This window comes from Kogia breviceps, chromosome X (genome assembly GCF_026419965.1).
Source record: "Kogia breviceps isolate mKogBre1 chromosome X, mKogBre1 haplotype 1, whole genome shotgun sequence".
Lineage (NCBI taxonomy): Eukaryota > Metazoa > Chordata > Mammalia > Artiodactyla > Physeteridae > Kogia > Kogia breviceps.
In genome coordinates, this window is record NC_081330.1 from 53401998 (window position 1) to 53416307 (window position 14310).

The 14310-nt window shown below is 36.7% G+C and overlaps 1 protein-coding gene across 2 annotated transcripts; it reads right to left on the reverse strand.

Moving 5' to 3' along the window:
• Positions 1–9566: 9566 nt before the first annotated feature.
• On the reverse strand, positions 9567–13962 carry PABPC5 (poly(A) binding protein cytoplasmic 5). Of its 2 annotated transcripts, none has more exons than XM_067024265.1 (2): positions 13713–13962; positions 9567–13169 (listed from the first exon to the last, which is right to left on the reverse strand). In XM_067024265.1, the coding sequence occupies exon 2, from the start codon at positions 13026–13028 to the stop codon at positions 11880–11882; it is 1149 nt and encodes a 382-aa protein (XP_066880366.1). In that variant the 5' UTR covers positions 13029–13169; positions 13713–13962; the 3' UTR covers positions 9567–11879. The 2 variants fall into 2 exon arrangements, with proteins under 2 accessions (XP_066880366.1, XP_058905885.1); XM_059049902.2 differs by having other exon boundaries at positions 9964–13054; positions 13713–13907.
• Positions 13963–14310: the final 348 nt, after the last annotated feature.

Sequence of the window (14310 nt, forward strand, 5' to 3'; positions counted from 1 at the left end):
ATTACCAGTTATAGTGGATTATAGCTTGGTTCATTGGTTACCAGGGAAACCGACAAAGGAACAAGCACCTCACTGCCCTTTGATAAGCTATGGTAATAGAAGTGTTCTGGCCTAAAGGTTAGAACAACCACTAGCTGGGGCCTGGGGCAAGTATGTAGGCATTTACTGATTAGGCTCTGTAATTGAGAGGGAATGTTAGTCTTGTGAGTAGGGTGTAGGTGAAGCAGGGACTGGTAGAGCAAGGGATGTACAGAGAGCAAGAGAACAGCCATGTTGGGTGGCCTGAGCATATCTTTGCACACGACCATAAAAGAGTAAGATCAACATAAATTTGTGAGTTCTGATTTGGAAGAGGCTAATTTCATTTGAGTCTCTCCCTTCTTTCTGGATTTTATCCTTCATTTATAACAATAGAAAACAAACCATTTCATGGTCAGAAGAGATCAGAATGTGTGTTTTCTACAACTCGATTTACAAATAGGTACTGCCCACCTTCTATGATCTCAGCTCTGTGGTAGATGTAGCTACTGGAGAAAAGCAGATAGAAAAGAGGGGGACGTATTTGAAGAAAAGTGAGTTTTTCTGGCATACAGTAGTTAACCTTGCCAACATAATGCACGTCTTTTTCTTGGAGATTATGTTGTGGTGTGAGGGTGGAGTGTTATTAAGGCCATAGGAGAGTGATAAGGCATGAAGATTACTACAGAGATATTTATTGAGGGTTTGAAAATGGAATTTTCCATTCTAATGGGGAACTGTACATATATGTTTTTTTTTTTTTTTGTGGTATGCGGGCCTCTCACTGTTGTGGCCTCTCCCGCTGCGGGGCACAGGCTCCGGACGCGCAGGCCCAGCGGCCATGGCTCACAGGCCCAGCCGCTCCGCGGCATGTGGGATCTTCCCGGACCGGGGCACGAACCCGTGTCCCCTGCATCGGCAGGCGGATTCTCAACCACTGCGCCACCAGGGAAGCCCCATAAATGGGTTTTAAGATAGTAATCACTTGTGTCCAAAAGCTATGAACAACTTTAGGGACATTAAAGCAAATTGCCAAAATAATTTCAAAAGAATCCTAAAAAGTTGAACCTTGATCAGCAATAGTTGATCAAGTGCATGTTTTAACTACAAGTTCAGCAACATTGACGAAGTTCTTAAGTTTTACAATTTGATAGGTGAAAATGTTGTCTCATTAAATTTGCATTTTCTTGCCTAGTTACCTTGGACATTATATGTTTGCTATCCAGTTGTTAATTCTTAAAAAAAAAATAGTTGCCTGTGGATATACTTCTCCTTCAAATTACTTTTGTATTGATTTGTGTGATCTCTTTATATAAAAATAAAATTTGTAACCATTGATCTGGCACAACTGGTGTGAATAATTTCCAGTTTCTACTTGTCTTTAGATTTTCATTTCGTTAAGAGAAATATAGGAGGAAAATGTTAATCTAGTAAAGTTATTGAGCTTTAATTTTTATTTATTCCATTATATTTTAAGAATTTTTAAAGTTAATCAATTTTATTCGTTATAAAATCATATCTATTCATTAAATAAAATTTGAAATATCCAAAAAAATACAAAACTAAAAAAAATTTACACATCATCTCACGTTTCAGGAAGCCTCTTATCTACTATAAATATTTTGTTGAATTTCCTTTCAGTATCCTTTTGGTCCTCCATAAGAAGGTTTTATGTTGCCATTATTGTTTCCTTATTAGCAAAATGCATACTGTTTCATTTTATGATAAGATATGATATCATAATATTATATAATAATCTCTCTTTCCTGTCATGTTACATTTCATCATGTCATGCAATTTATCTATTACTTTTTAAAAAATTTTAGCTGTGCTACGCAGCCTGTGGGATCTTAGTTCCTCAAGCAGGGTTTGAATCTGGGCCCCCAGCAGTGGAAGCATGGAGTCCTAACCACTGGACTGCCAGAGAATTCCCTTATTTATTAAATAAATATTTATTTACCATCATTACCTATCAGTCACTCTTCTAGGCACTGGGATAGCAATGAACAAAATCCCTGCTTACATGGAGAATACATTGTAGTGGTAGTGGGGTGGGGGACAATAATGCAAATAAGCATAAAATGTGTCAGGTAGTTTTAAATGCTATGAAGAAAAATAAGTTCTGTTAAGTAAGAGGAATAAAGAGTTCTAGAAGGGAGTAGGATTTGCAATTTTATATAGAGGGGTGAGGAAAAGTCTTTTTTATCTGGTGACATTTTAGCTGAGACCTGATTGAATGGGTAGAATGAACCATGCATATACCTGGGTAAAGACAGTTCCAGACAAAGGGACAGAGCAGGACCAGAGGAACTGACATGGGAATGTGCTTGATATTTCTGAGGATATTGAAGTGATAGTGTGGTGGGAGTGACATGAGAGAGGGGAAGAGGAATAAAAGTTTCAATCAGTGATATAAGGTCGTGGTAAAGACTTTGAGCTTCACTGAGTGTGAGATGGACCGCTATTGGACATTGACAGCAGGAAAATTACATGATCTGACTTATTTTTGTAAGGAATAATCCTGCCCGTTGTGTGAAGAATAGAGTGTAGGAAGAAAAAGGTGAGATCAGGGAGCTCTATTAGTAGTCTGCTGAAGTAATCTGAGTGAGAGATGATGGTGGTTTGGACTGACTTGTTGGCAGTAGAGGTGATAATGTCATCGACTTTGAATATACCTTCAAGGCTTAGCTATCACAATTTCTTGACTGATTGGATGTGAGATATAAGAAAAATAAAGAAGTCAAGAACAATTCTAAGGTTTCTAGCCTAAAAACTGCAAGAAAGGTAATGCCATTTACTGAGATGGAGAAGATACAAGGAGGAGCAGACTTGGAGGTTGAGGAGATAAATGTTCACCTATTATGAAATTTTTGTAATTATATTTTTAAAACAGTTTTTCTTTATTAAAGACATTCTACATTTTAGTTATAAACTATTTAGGAAAAAATAATAAAGAAGAAAATAATAATCATCTATAATTTTAAACCAAAGAAAATTACTCAGTGTTTTGATGTAATTGTATAGTCTTTACACACACACACACACACACACACACACGTAGTATAAACACATACATGTACACACAGTATATACTGTACATACTGTATATAACATTTTTCCTACTCAAATGGGATGCTTTTTTATAACAGGATTGTTTTGGATACTTTCATCTACCATTTGTTGAGAAATTTTTCTCTATCCAGAAATTTGGAAAAAAAATAATCACTTCTACTGTGTTTTAGTACTTTTATTTATTATTATTACTTTTGTTTTTATTTTTAACTTTATTTCATCTTTAACTTATTTTATTGAATGATATAAGTTGATAAGGTGTTCTTTTTTTTTTTCAGTTATCTTAATTTGCTAACCTTGGGAAATATTTTCTAGGCTAAAATCTCTAGACCAGTGTTTCTAGATAAGGGGTTGGAAAATTATAACTTGCAGGCCAAATTTGGGCCACCACTTGTTATTGTATGGCCTATAAGTTAAAAGTGTTTTTACAGATGAACACATTTACAATTGATTTGATGATTGAGAAAACCAACTTTGAACCCTAATTTAGCAAAGTGTAACCCCCCAAATTCTTCTCATTAGAATTGTATCACAAAAATACTCTTTTTAAATTATCATCACTATATTTTGAATTTTTTCAATTTTAAAATGTGTAGAAATTTGATTTTTCTTGTTGTATAGGTGCCTGGATAATATCTTGGATGTTACTTCTTATCCCACAAAGACAAAAATTATTATCTGGTCCTTTACAGAAAAAGTTTGCTGACTCTTATTCTAGATCTTTGTAAGTGTGCATAAGAATCACCTGGAAGCTATGAGAAAAATGTAGATTTCTGTTGTTCACCCCACCTTCATCACTGCTATATCAGGTTTTTTTTTTTTTTTTTTTTTTTTTTTTTTGCGGTATGCGGGCCCCTCACTGCTGCGGCCTCTCCCGGCGCGGAGCACAGGCTCCGGACGCGCAGGCCCAGCGGCCATGGCCCATGGGCTCAGCCGCTCCGCGGCATGTGGGATCCTCCCGGACCAGGGCACGAACCCGTGTCTCCTGCATCGGCAGGCGGACTCTCAACCACTGCGCCACCAGGGAAGCCCCTGCTATATCAGTTTTGATTCAGTAAGCCAAGGGCAAGTCCCAGGAATCTCAACTGTAACAAACACCCCAGGTGATTCTGAGACGCTCTGGAGCAAATTTTGAGAAACACAGAATGCCGACTTACACGGAGCAAGTTTTAATACTGAATTTTTAACTACATGTGGGCCAGTACTTCACCACCAGCATGCTGGTAAATATCAGTTCATTATAAAGATCTCACTGGGGTGAATTGCCACAGGGACCAAACCTGCCTATGGCTCTTTCCACCCATCATCATTTGTCCTATCACCTTTCCTTGGAACACAGCCTTGCTTGGGAATCAAAGCATTATTTTTGGTGTAGGAGGTCTGTGGTTCTGAATTTGAACCCATATGACAGAGGATACATCATTATTCCTGGGTTCCATGCATTTGTTCTTATCTCTCTTTTTTATCCCCTCTTTATTATTTTTTATGCATATAGTTATGTATGTATGCACATATTCATTCATCCATCCATCCATCAGTGCATCCAATTTCCCGATAAACAACAAGATTTTAACTTTACTAGAATTAGTACTGCCTCTCTCCCTCATCACCAAGCAAACCTTGAATTTTTGATACAAATGATCTACCATTTGTGTCATAGTAAATTTATAAATTTAACAGTGCATGTTGGAAAGCATAAATCTTGGGACAGCTAACTGATTTCAAACACTAAAACACAGGGAGCTTAAAAAAATCAAAACGCTATAGCACATTCAGAGTCGTTGTTGGAAGTTAGAAATTATTGCTGGAATATCTTAATGAGAATTCCAGGAAGTCCTGAGATTTTAAGTAGTGTATGTGAGATTAAGAAAGGAAGAAATAATTTATCTCTTGAGAGAATTTTAAGCATTAAATCCTGACTTTTCTTAATGAAGTTTCCATGGGGCACTACAAGTTCATATTTCTAAAGGCCAAATCTTTCCTCTTTTCTCCACCTTCTCTATATTTCCGTTGCTCCTTTGGGCCTCGGCTGATGGGTCACCAGAGAAATGTGGCTCCTCTCTCTGAGTAGTTGTGAAAGATTTCCATAAATTTTTTTTTGCCCTTTTGTTTCCAACCTTTACTTTTAAATATTTTGGGGGAACTCTCTCCTTGAGAACAATGTATTCACTAGTATTAATTCACTTTTTTTTTGCATTTCAAAATATGTGTTCTCAATTTATCTGAAATTCCCCTTTTACTGATGAATTCTTAATACTGACTAAAATCATTTAATATAGTGTTCTTAGTCATTCAATGAGCCTTAATTTTGATTTTAGAGACAGATTCCATATTGTTTCAAATACTTAATAACATTTTCAATTTTGCCCAGAAACTTGAAAAGTTCTATCAAACAGTACTCTAAGAAAGTATGTTCCAAGACCAATTAAAACACATTTCTCACAGCCCTAAATTCTTGGCCCCAGATTAGAGATAAAATTTCAAGCATGCAATTACTTATATCAGAAATCCAGCTTAAATGATCTGTATGGTGAAACTTGCTGTTGAGGAAAGATTGTGACATCATTTTCTGGTTTATATATTATCTTAAAAATAGAATATATTGAGGAAATACATTTGTCTTTGAGCAATAAAATAGATTACATAACTGCATCTCTCACAATCTAAAGATAAAAAACAGTTAAAATGACCCAGTGATCTAAGAAAATCATTCTGCTTAAAGTGAAACTTTTTCTCTTGGAGAATAAAGTAAGAGACATACTTAGTTCATACTTTTTTCATTCTTTCACTGTTTGTTTCACTTACATCAAAATATAATAGAAGTTTCAGAAAACTCTATCTTCCTATATATTACTCTTTGACTGAGAGAGTTCACATTATTGTGGTGTGTCTCCCCATAACAACTAAAGGCCGCATATAGATAATATTCATTGCCTATGCTGCCCGTTCAGAAAAGTTGGACATTTTCTCTTAGCATTATCTCTTGTTATGCTTGGAATGTTGCTTTCATATCTCAAAATTTGTCCCACATTAGCAATATGTATTACTCAGTCTTTGGTAATCAGATGCTCCAGCCCATGTATACATTATGAAACCACAATTCCAAACAGACCCCACAGCTTTGTTGTTGTTTTAATTGGCATCATTCTGATATTTACATTATTTTAAAAAGAATATCTTCAGCTAGATACATTCATCCATATATAAACAGTAGATGTTTTCCACTATCTACTGTGGCTTGACATGCAAATTCTGAAACTTTATCTCAACAAAATGGTACAACATCACATACATGCACATCTAACACAAGTGTTTGAGGTGATGTTTTGACAAACTATGTAAACCAGAAATACCTTATATAAACTTGAGTGTTCTACGAAGGATGGAGTTGAGATTAGGCGATGGGGGTAAGAGAACAGAGAGGAGCAGACCAGCACCAATAATTATTTAAGAAATTCACTTAGAAATGAAATATTCCAAAGGTTTAGTGTTACTGTACTAGTCAAATCAGTGTTAAGAATACCCATACATAGTGAACAAAAACAATTCATGAAGCTTCACCCTAAAGTAGATATCAAACTAGGTAGAATTTTACTGTCTTTATAGTATTCTTTAGATTTATAACAGTTAAATTATGCTTTGTTTCTCTATGTTCCTTCTTTTAATTATTCTTGAATTATTTCACAAATCCCCCTTTTTAAAAATTCCTCAGTGAACAGGGAAATACATTCTTCATCTTGACTTGCATTGTCTTGTTACCATCCTTGCCATAATGTAATAAAGCTGCCCTTCATCACAAAAAATTAAGGTATTTATTCCTTTATTTAGGGACATTAATGGCATAATATGTTTTTTTTGTACAATGAAACCAATTAGGTATATATGCTGGGCTTCCTGAAACTCTGAAAAAGAAGAGCTTGCAAATTCCTCTCTGCGTTTGTTCTTTACAGGAATTTAGTCTGCCTCAAATCCTGAGTGGTGACTTAAGGAAGAGTCGCTTGCCATTCTGTATAAAGTAGTTTAAAATTACTTTTTTTTTTTTTTTTTTTTTTTTTTTGCGGTACGCGGGCCTCTCGCTGTTGTGGCCTCTCCCGTTGCAGAGCACAGGCTCCGGACGCGCAGGCTCAGCGGCCATGGCTCACGGGCCCAGCCGCTCCGCGGCATGTGGGATCTTCCCAGACCGGGGCACGAACCCACGTCCCCTGCATCAGCAGGCGGACCCTCAACCACTAAGCCACCAGGGAAGCCCTAAAATTGCTTTTTAAATGCCCTCCAAATATTGATTTTAGAAGTCCTTGATTTTTCAGAAGCATAATTTACCCTTTGGGAAGTTTCAAATCAATCTCAAAAAATGTAAAATTATTTATTATACATTATAGAAGTTTTATTTATTATACAAAAGATGCCAACATCTGGTGTTTTACTTACTATTAGTTCTAAAACAAAGAAACTAGTTTACTCTGATGACTGAGACAGTGATGCCATACAATACCAGCACTCATCCTTTTTCTTGCAGTCTCTTTAAAGCACTAAATATTTTTTAAAATTAAATAAACTATGAAGGCCTCAAATTTTGATGAGAAATTTAGTGAGAATATTGATCTTTTTTTGTGTGCCAAATGAGAGACCTTTAAAAACTGACTCTGACTTTTGAGGGTGAAAGTACATGGCGTTGGTTTTTAAAAGTTTCATAGGGTAGAAACTAACACAACATTGTAAAGCAATTATACTCCAATAAAAATTTTTAAAAAAAGTTTCACAGGAATTACATCCTCAGTATTTGTATGTTGAGTTAGGCCTCTCTCTTTTCAGATGTCCAGTGGTAGCTAGATTACTTCTAACTACTGACCATGACCCCCTGGAGCCAAGTGGGATACATTAACTTTCTTAATGCTCCAGGAAACCATTTGTTAGGTTATAATTCATGGGAAGTAAATAGCACCCTGAAATATGTAAGAATTAATTCATTTCACATGCACAAGCAGTAGTGTCTCAGGGATGATCATCATTGCTTGGTTCAATATAGGAGCAAGATCTTGTGGAATAGTCTTGGTCTCAAAGCACCATCCCAATAATTTATTTTAAAAGTGTTACTCTACAAATAGACTTTTATCTAAGTTATGCCAATTATTAGAAGCTCTGTCTAAGGTAGGCCCATCAATCAAGTGTTGAACATTGAGAAAAAAGAAGGCATAAGTGTAAAAGCACTGATAACACCTTAACAGTATAAGCATGAGTCTGTGTCATCAGTAACACTGTTAAAAGCATCAATCTATGTAACCAATCCGTTCTTAATTATTTCTTCATAGGATGAGATTTAATAAAAAATGGCTTATTCTGTAGTAACTCATTTCTCTTGTAAATACTGAAAAGAGAATTGGAAAGCAAACAAGTGGAGAGATATAATACATAGGTTATGAACTCATTAATTCTGCAAGTAATCATGGAATGCTAATTATATTCCAAGTATTGTCATAGGAGCTGGGAACACCTGTATCATCTATAATCAGTCATTTATTGTTGATACATTTCTAACTATTCCCTTAAATCAGGCTATTTATTTATAGGTAAGATGGTATTCACTCCATTCCTAAATATTCCCTTAAAGAAAAAAGTAATTTTTACTTTTTTCACTCGGCTAAAAATATCACTTACACATGTAACATCTTATTTTTCCCCTTAACCATAGATTCAACCAGAAAAGCACCAGAATGCTTGAAACTTCCTATACAGAAAATCCTCCCCAAATAACATTTTCTATGATGCTTGCAATCACACACACAAAAAATGTTCTTAATCTTCTTCTCCCTGGGCACATTTGAAACTTGTACAAGTGACTATCTTGAAAAGCTGAAAAAAAGTGTATGAAAAACAAAACCTTAGTACTAAACACTCCACTATTAAGCTGATCATTGATAGTATAGTTTTACTAAATATCTAGAATATTAATAATAACCTATTTTAATGCTTTGTCACTGATTTAAGCTGTTCAGTTGTTTTGCTCCCCCTTGGAAGCCTTAATTATTAGAAGTGTATTAAATGTAGCTAAAAATGAAAAGTACAAGATTGAAAAACTACCCAGGTGTTTGTGTTTAAATAGAGATTACCTTTCCTTTATATTTTCCCCCTGCTTATATTGATATTTTCCACCTGAATTTACACAGTTCTTTTGACTGATTTGCAGGGTCCTAACATGTATGTTTTATCTGTACATAGCCACATTTTAATTAATCCTTTTCTTTATACTGACTAGCTTTTTAAAAACAGTAATAATTTAAATTCTTAAATAATTTCCCAAAATGTATTAAATGCTTATACTTGTGGATTTTTACCTTCTAGAAATCCTTCGCGATTTATTCTGAATCAAAGCATTTGTAAAGGTCTTAACGCTGACACTTCAGGTTTACAAAGTTAAATGAAAACTGGCAATGGGGGAAAAGGAATAGAGAATACATATGGTAAATAATTACCAATGTAAGTATTTTAAATTTTATTTGAAGTTGCTTCATTTTCATATATCTTAATGATCACAATGATGTAAAGCAAGTAGACTCATAAAATATGAAAAATTATATCCTGCTAGTTTTTATTCTTTTGTATTTAAATGAAGAATATATCAACACTTTTCAAATTTTAGATACATATATATCAATATGATGTGCATTTTTATTTTTCTAGATTTAAGCTTTTACGTGCTCTAGATATTTTTTATTAAGCTCCTATAACTCATACTGTTTTTAAGCAAGGATGTTCATCACAGCACTGTTTACAGATGTAGAAACATTGAAAAGCATGTAAATCTCATTCAGTAATGAACTACTTAAGATAAGTTATAGTACATCCACCCAATGGAATACTATGCAGTCACTAATTGATGATACAGATTGGTATTTATTGATATGAAAAGATGATTATGTTTGAGTTTAAAATTTAAAAAAGTACATATAGTATGTTTCCTTTTTTTTGTAAAACAGTGTGTGTATACATAGGGGAAAAGGCATGAAAGGATATGCACACACTTAAAATATTAATGCATGCACTTAAAATATTAATAGTGGTTATCTCTGAACTCTGGGAATTTTAATTCATTCTTTATAAGTTTCTGCATTGTTGTACAGTTTTTTACAAGAAGCATGTATTATGTTTATAATCAATAAAAACAGTAATTTCCATTTGAAAATATTTGATAATGAATATACAAGTCATTTGTAGATAAACAGTTACATAGAAACAGGTTTTTCTCATTATTTTATGGGCAAATAGCCAACAAAAGTGTTAATAAAATTATATATTTATATTGTATTATGTATGAAACCAAAGATTTCTATATAAATAAAAACCAACTGAGAATAGAGTTAAAACATTTTCTTACTGTTGGATCTGTGGTATGAGTGAATCCTTTTTTAAAAAAGTAATTATTTCAATTTTACATAAATTAGGTATTTATCTCTCTAATCCCAAAATGGATTCGAACTGGCATATATTAAAAGAAAGGCAATCCAAAGAAAATATGAAAGCAAGTGTAATATGGATGGAAAGTAGATGGATATGGAGAAGAGGGAACTAAAAGTGAAACACAGAAAGTCCATAGTATAGAAATTACAGGCTAAATAATGTAACTGCAATATAGAACAGAACATTTTGTTGCAACTTCCACGCAGCTAGACAAAAAGAGAACCATACTGGATTAAGAGCTCTCATATGATAGATGGAGGCATGTGACTTAATCAAGAGAAATGACCTTTTCCTTAACTTTGAAACATCGGTGAATATTACCTTATTGATATATTCAACAATTTATAAGAGATAATGACAAGTTTAATAGAAGATGTTCTTCAAAGTAGTTTTCAACATCATTACAGGATTGTTTACCTTCCATATTGACACAATAGAGGCTGAAGTTAATCCTAAAGTTATTTATAGACAAAGGCAATTCAGCGTTGTTATTCACCTTTCTTGTTGATTAAACATGATCCATGTATACCTACTAAGGAGTTTAGAAAAATGAGTGATAAGAATGCTCCTTAGACTGTCTTCAAATATCAAAGCTCTCAGAAAAGGTTTTTAAGATGAAAGTTAGAATTTAAATAATTAATGTTTAAAGTGTTACTCTTCTAATGTACTGATTGAGGAAATACCAATATGCTTCTTTCTCTGGGCATGAAGTTAATAACGAAAACTCCAAAACTTAGTCAAAGTCACTATCAAGTCTGTGGTATGCCCACAATATATTAAAAAAGGAAAATTATATAAATAAATAAGAGGAAGAAAGAAAGCTCACATCTTTTAAAAGGAATATTCATTTTAAATAATAATTTAAAGTGAAGTTATACACAAACATTAACTGGATCACATTCGCTTTCCCCTGCTCTACTGATTTCTCAAAAAGCAAGTTAGAAATTTTCACTGCGATAGACTCAGAAGTAAGGACCATCTCGAGAATACTTTCATAGGAGAAATTAAATTTAGTAGTATTAGTGAAATAAGGAAGGAAATATACTCCATTACCTCACCTTGACTGGTTTAGCGAAAAAGCATGTGGAGGAATAAACTTTATTCTACATATTCCTAAGGCTATTATATCGAAAAATAGTACAAAATGACAGTTTTACAATTAGAAATTATGTTCTTCACTAAAATGAACAAGGTTTTGTAGTTTCACTTTTTTTCAAAAGAAAGTATTCACTTAAAAAAACCTGTGAATTCACATAAAATAACCTCTTATCACAAAGTAGCCCAAACTAAGTAGGCACCAGCTTAAGGCTGAAACAAATTGAGCATTCTTATTCTCACCACCTGCGCCTGGCCTGGCCCAGTGTGACATGCAGAGGCTTGGAGCCCACTATGCGACCATTCATCTCATCTACTGCTTTGGTAGCTTCTTCAAAAGAGGAGAAGCAGACGACACCAAACCCTTTGCCTTGCCCCACTTCCACCATCACTTTGGCCCGGCTAATTGATCCAAAGGAAGAAAATTCCTCCTTCAGTTTTTCATCATCGATGGTCTCGTCTAGGTTCTTAATATAGATAGGCACCCCTGGAGGCCGACTTTTTTCTTTTAATCTCAGCCGCTCAAATCTTCGCCTTAACTCAGCCAGGCGTTCAATTTTCTTCTGTGCTCGCCCTACATAGAGGACTTTCCCATCGATGGACTTTCCATGCAGGTCTAACACAGCCTTTTGGGCAGCCTCGTGTGTCTCGTATCTCACAAATCCAAAGCCTTTCGATTTCCCAGTGGCATCTCTTATTACCTTAACACTCTCAGTTGGCCCGTACTCACTGAAAAGTTCCTTCAGTTTGTCGTCATCCATGTCATCTCCAAAGTTTTTAATGAAAACATTGGTGAAAGTCGCTCTATCCCTAGTTCTAACTTCAGCTGCCCGCTCTTCCGGGAATTTGAATCGGCCAACGTACACCTGGCGGTTGTTGAGCCGCACTCCATTCATGTGCCAGATAGCCCTATTGGCAGCGGCCAGGCTGTCAAAGTGCACATAGGCATAACCCTTAGAGCCGTTGTCATCGCATACGACTTTGCAGGAGAGAATGCTCCCAAAAGCAGAAAACAGATAAAAAAGGGCCCTATTGTCTATGGATTTGTCCAGGTTTTTGATGAATATATTTCCAACTCCAGACTTTCTTAAGCGGTCATCTGGCTGAGACCACATTAGGCGGAAAGGTTTGCCGTTAATCAAATCAAAATTCATGGTGTTCAAGGCCCACTCAGCATCCGCAGGAAAGCGGAAGTTAACATAGCCATAGCCCAGGGGGCTGCGGGTCACCGGGTCACGGCAGATTCGGGTGAAGCGCAGAGGGCCAGCAGGCCTGAACTTTTTATATAACATGTCCTCGGTGACATCTGGGTCCAAGTCACCCACATACAGGGCAGCCTTGAGGTACTTCTTTTTCTTGCCAGCAGGATTAGGCTCCCCACTCCCCATCTCTCTGAGCACAGGGAGGAGGCTTTCTTGGGAGAGAAAAAGAGGTTGCTTTCTCTAAGCTATGGGCCAAGCAGCTGTTCACAAACAGAAAAAAAGCCAAGGCGAAGGAAGCTAAAAGCAGACTCAGAATCACTGTTGAGGCTGAGAAAATGAAGTTCAGAAACAGCTGGTCAGCAGGCTCAGAACAAACGCATCAGACAAAAAAGCACCCCAATAACGAATCCGTTCTCCCTAAGGTGGCTTAGAATTTCCACCCATTCAGATCTAAAATCAGTTTCAAACGCCAGTAGTAGGAAAGAAATGTCCCTTTCCCCGTTAAATTGTAAGAAATCATCAAGCAGCTGGCTGGCTCCCCACATCTAGCCTTGCTGACAGAGGCCTCACGACCCGTTTTCTGCATAAATATAGGCCTCAAGCTCATGTGGGTTTAAAATGATATCAACAAGGGCAGGGGCCGAACGTGTATTCCTCCGCCGGCTGCCTGGCCGGTCTCAGGCGGGCTCGCGCTCACTAAGGCCGCGCTACACACACTCAGCGTCAGCGAAAGGGCAGACTGGACACTTGGTCGCTGCGGCCGGGCAGGCAGGCTGCAGGCGGCGGATCGGACAGAGAGACAGACAGACAGACACACGCGCGGGGGACCGGAGACCGCCCAGATACCCAAGATGCCCACTGGGTACGGACCGAGTGACGCGCGGAGATTTCGGCAGCCTGAGACTCGCGGCAGGTCCGGAGGGACTGACTGGCAGACGCGCACTAGGTCAGCTCAGACGCGAGGAGGTTCCGGACAGTTGCGGGGCGGAGTCAGGAGAGAAGGGCAGATGCGCGGCGGGCGGGCAGAGCGCAGACCGATGGACAGGGATTGCGCCCTGCAGGACACACCGACCCAGGGACTAAAAGCTTCTAGCTGTGGTAGGGCGAGCGGGCGGGGCGCAAGGAAACCCGGAACCGTGCTAAGTAACTTCCCGCTTGCTCTGTGCCAAGATGTTAAAAAAAAAAAAAAAAGAAAGAAAGAAAAAAGAACGAACGAAAGAAAAATATTTAAATGGTTTCTAGATTTTTCAATTCTTATTTTTGAAATTTTATTTATTATTTTAAAATATTACCTTTAGGCTACTGACCCCAAAATCAAAGGAGGTGACGACCTAGGCAGAAGGGACTCTCATATTTTTTTTTTTAAACGAATTCCCTAAATCGTTTCTGCTTAGGAAATAGCAGATAGGTTGCATACTTTCCTGAATGCATTGGAAAGTCAGTTGACAGCTGAACTGGTCTCCCAGTC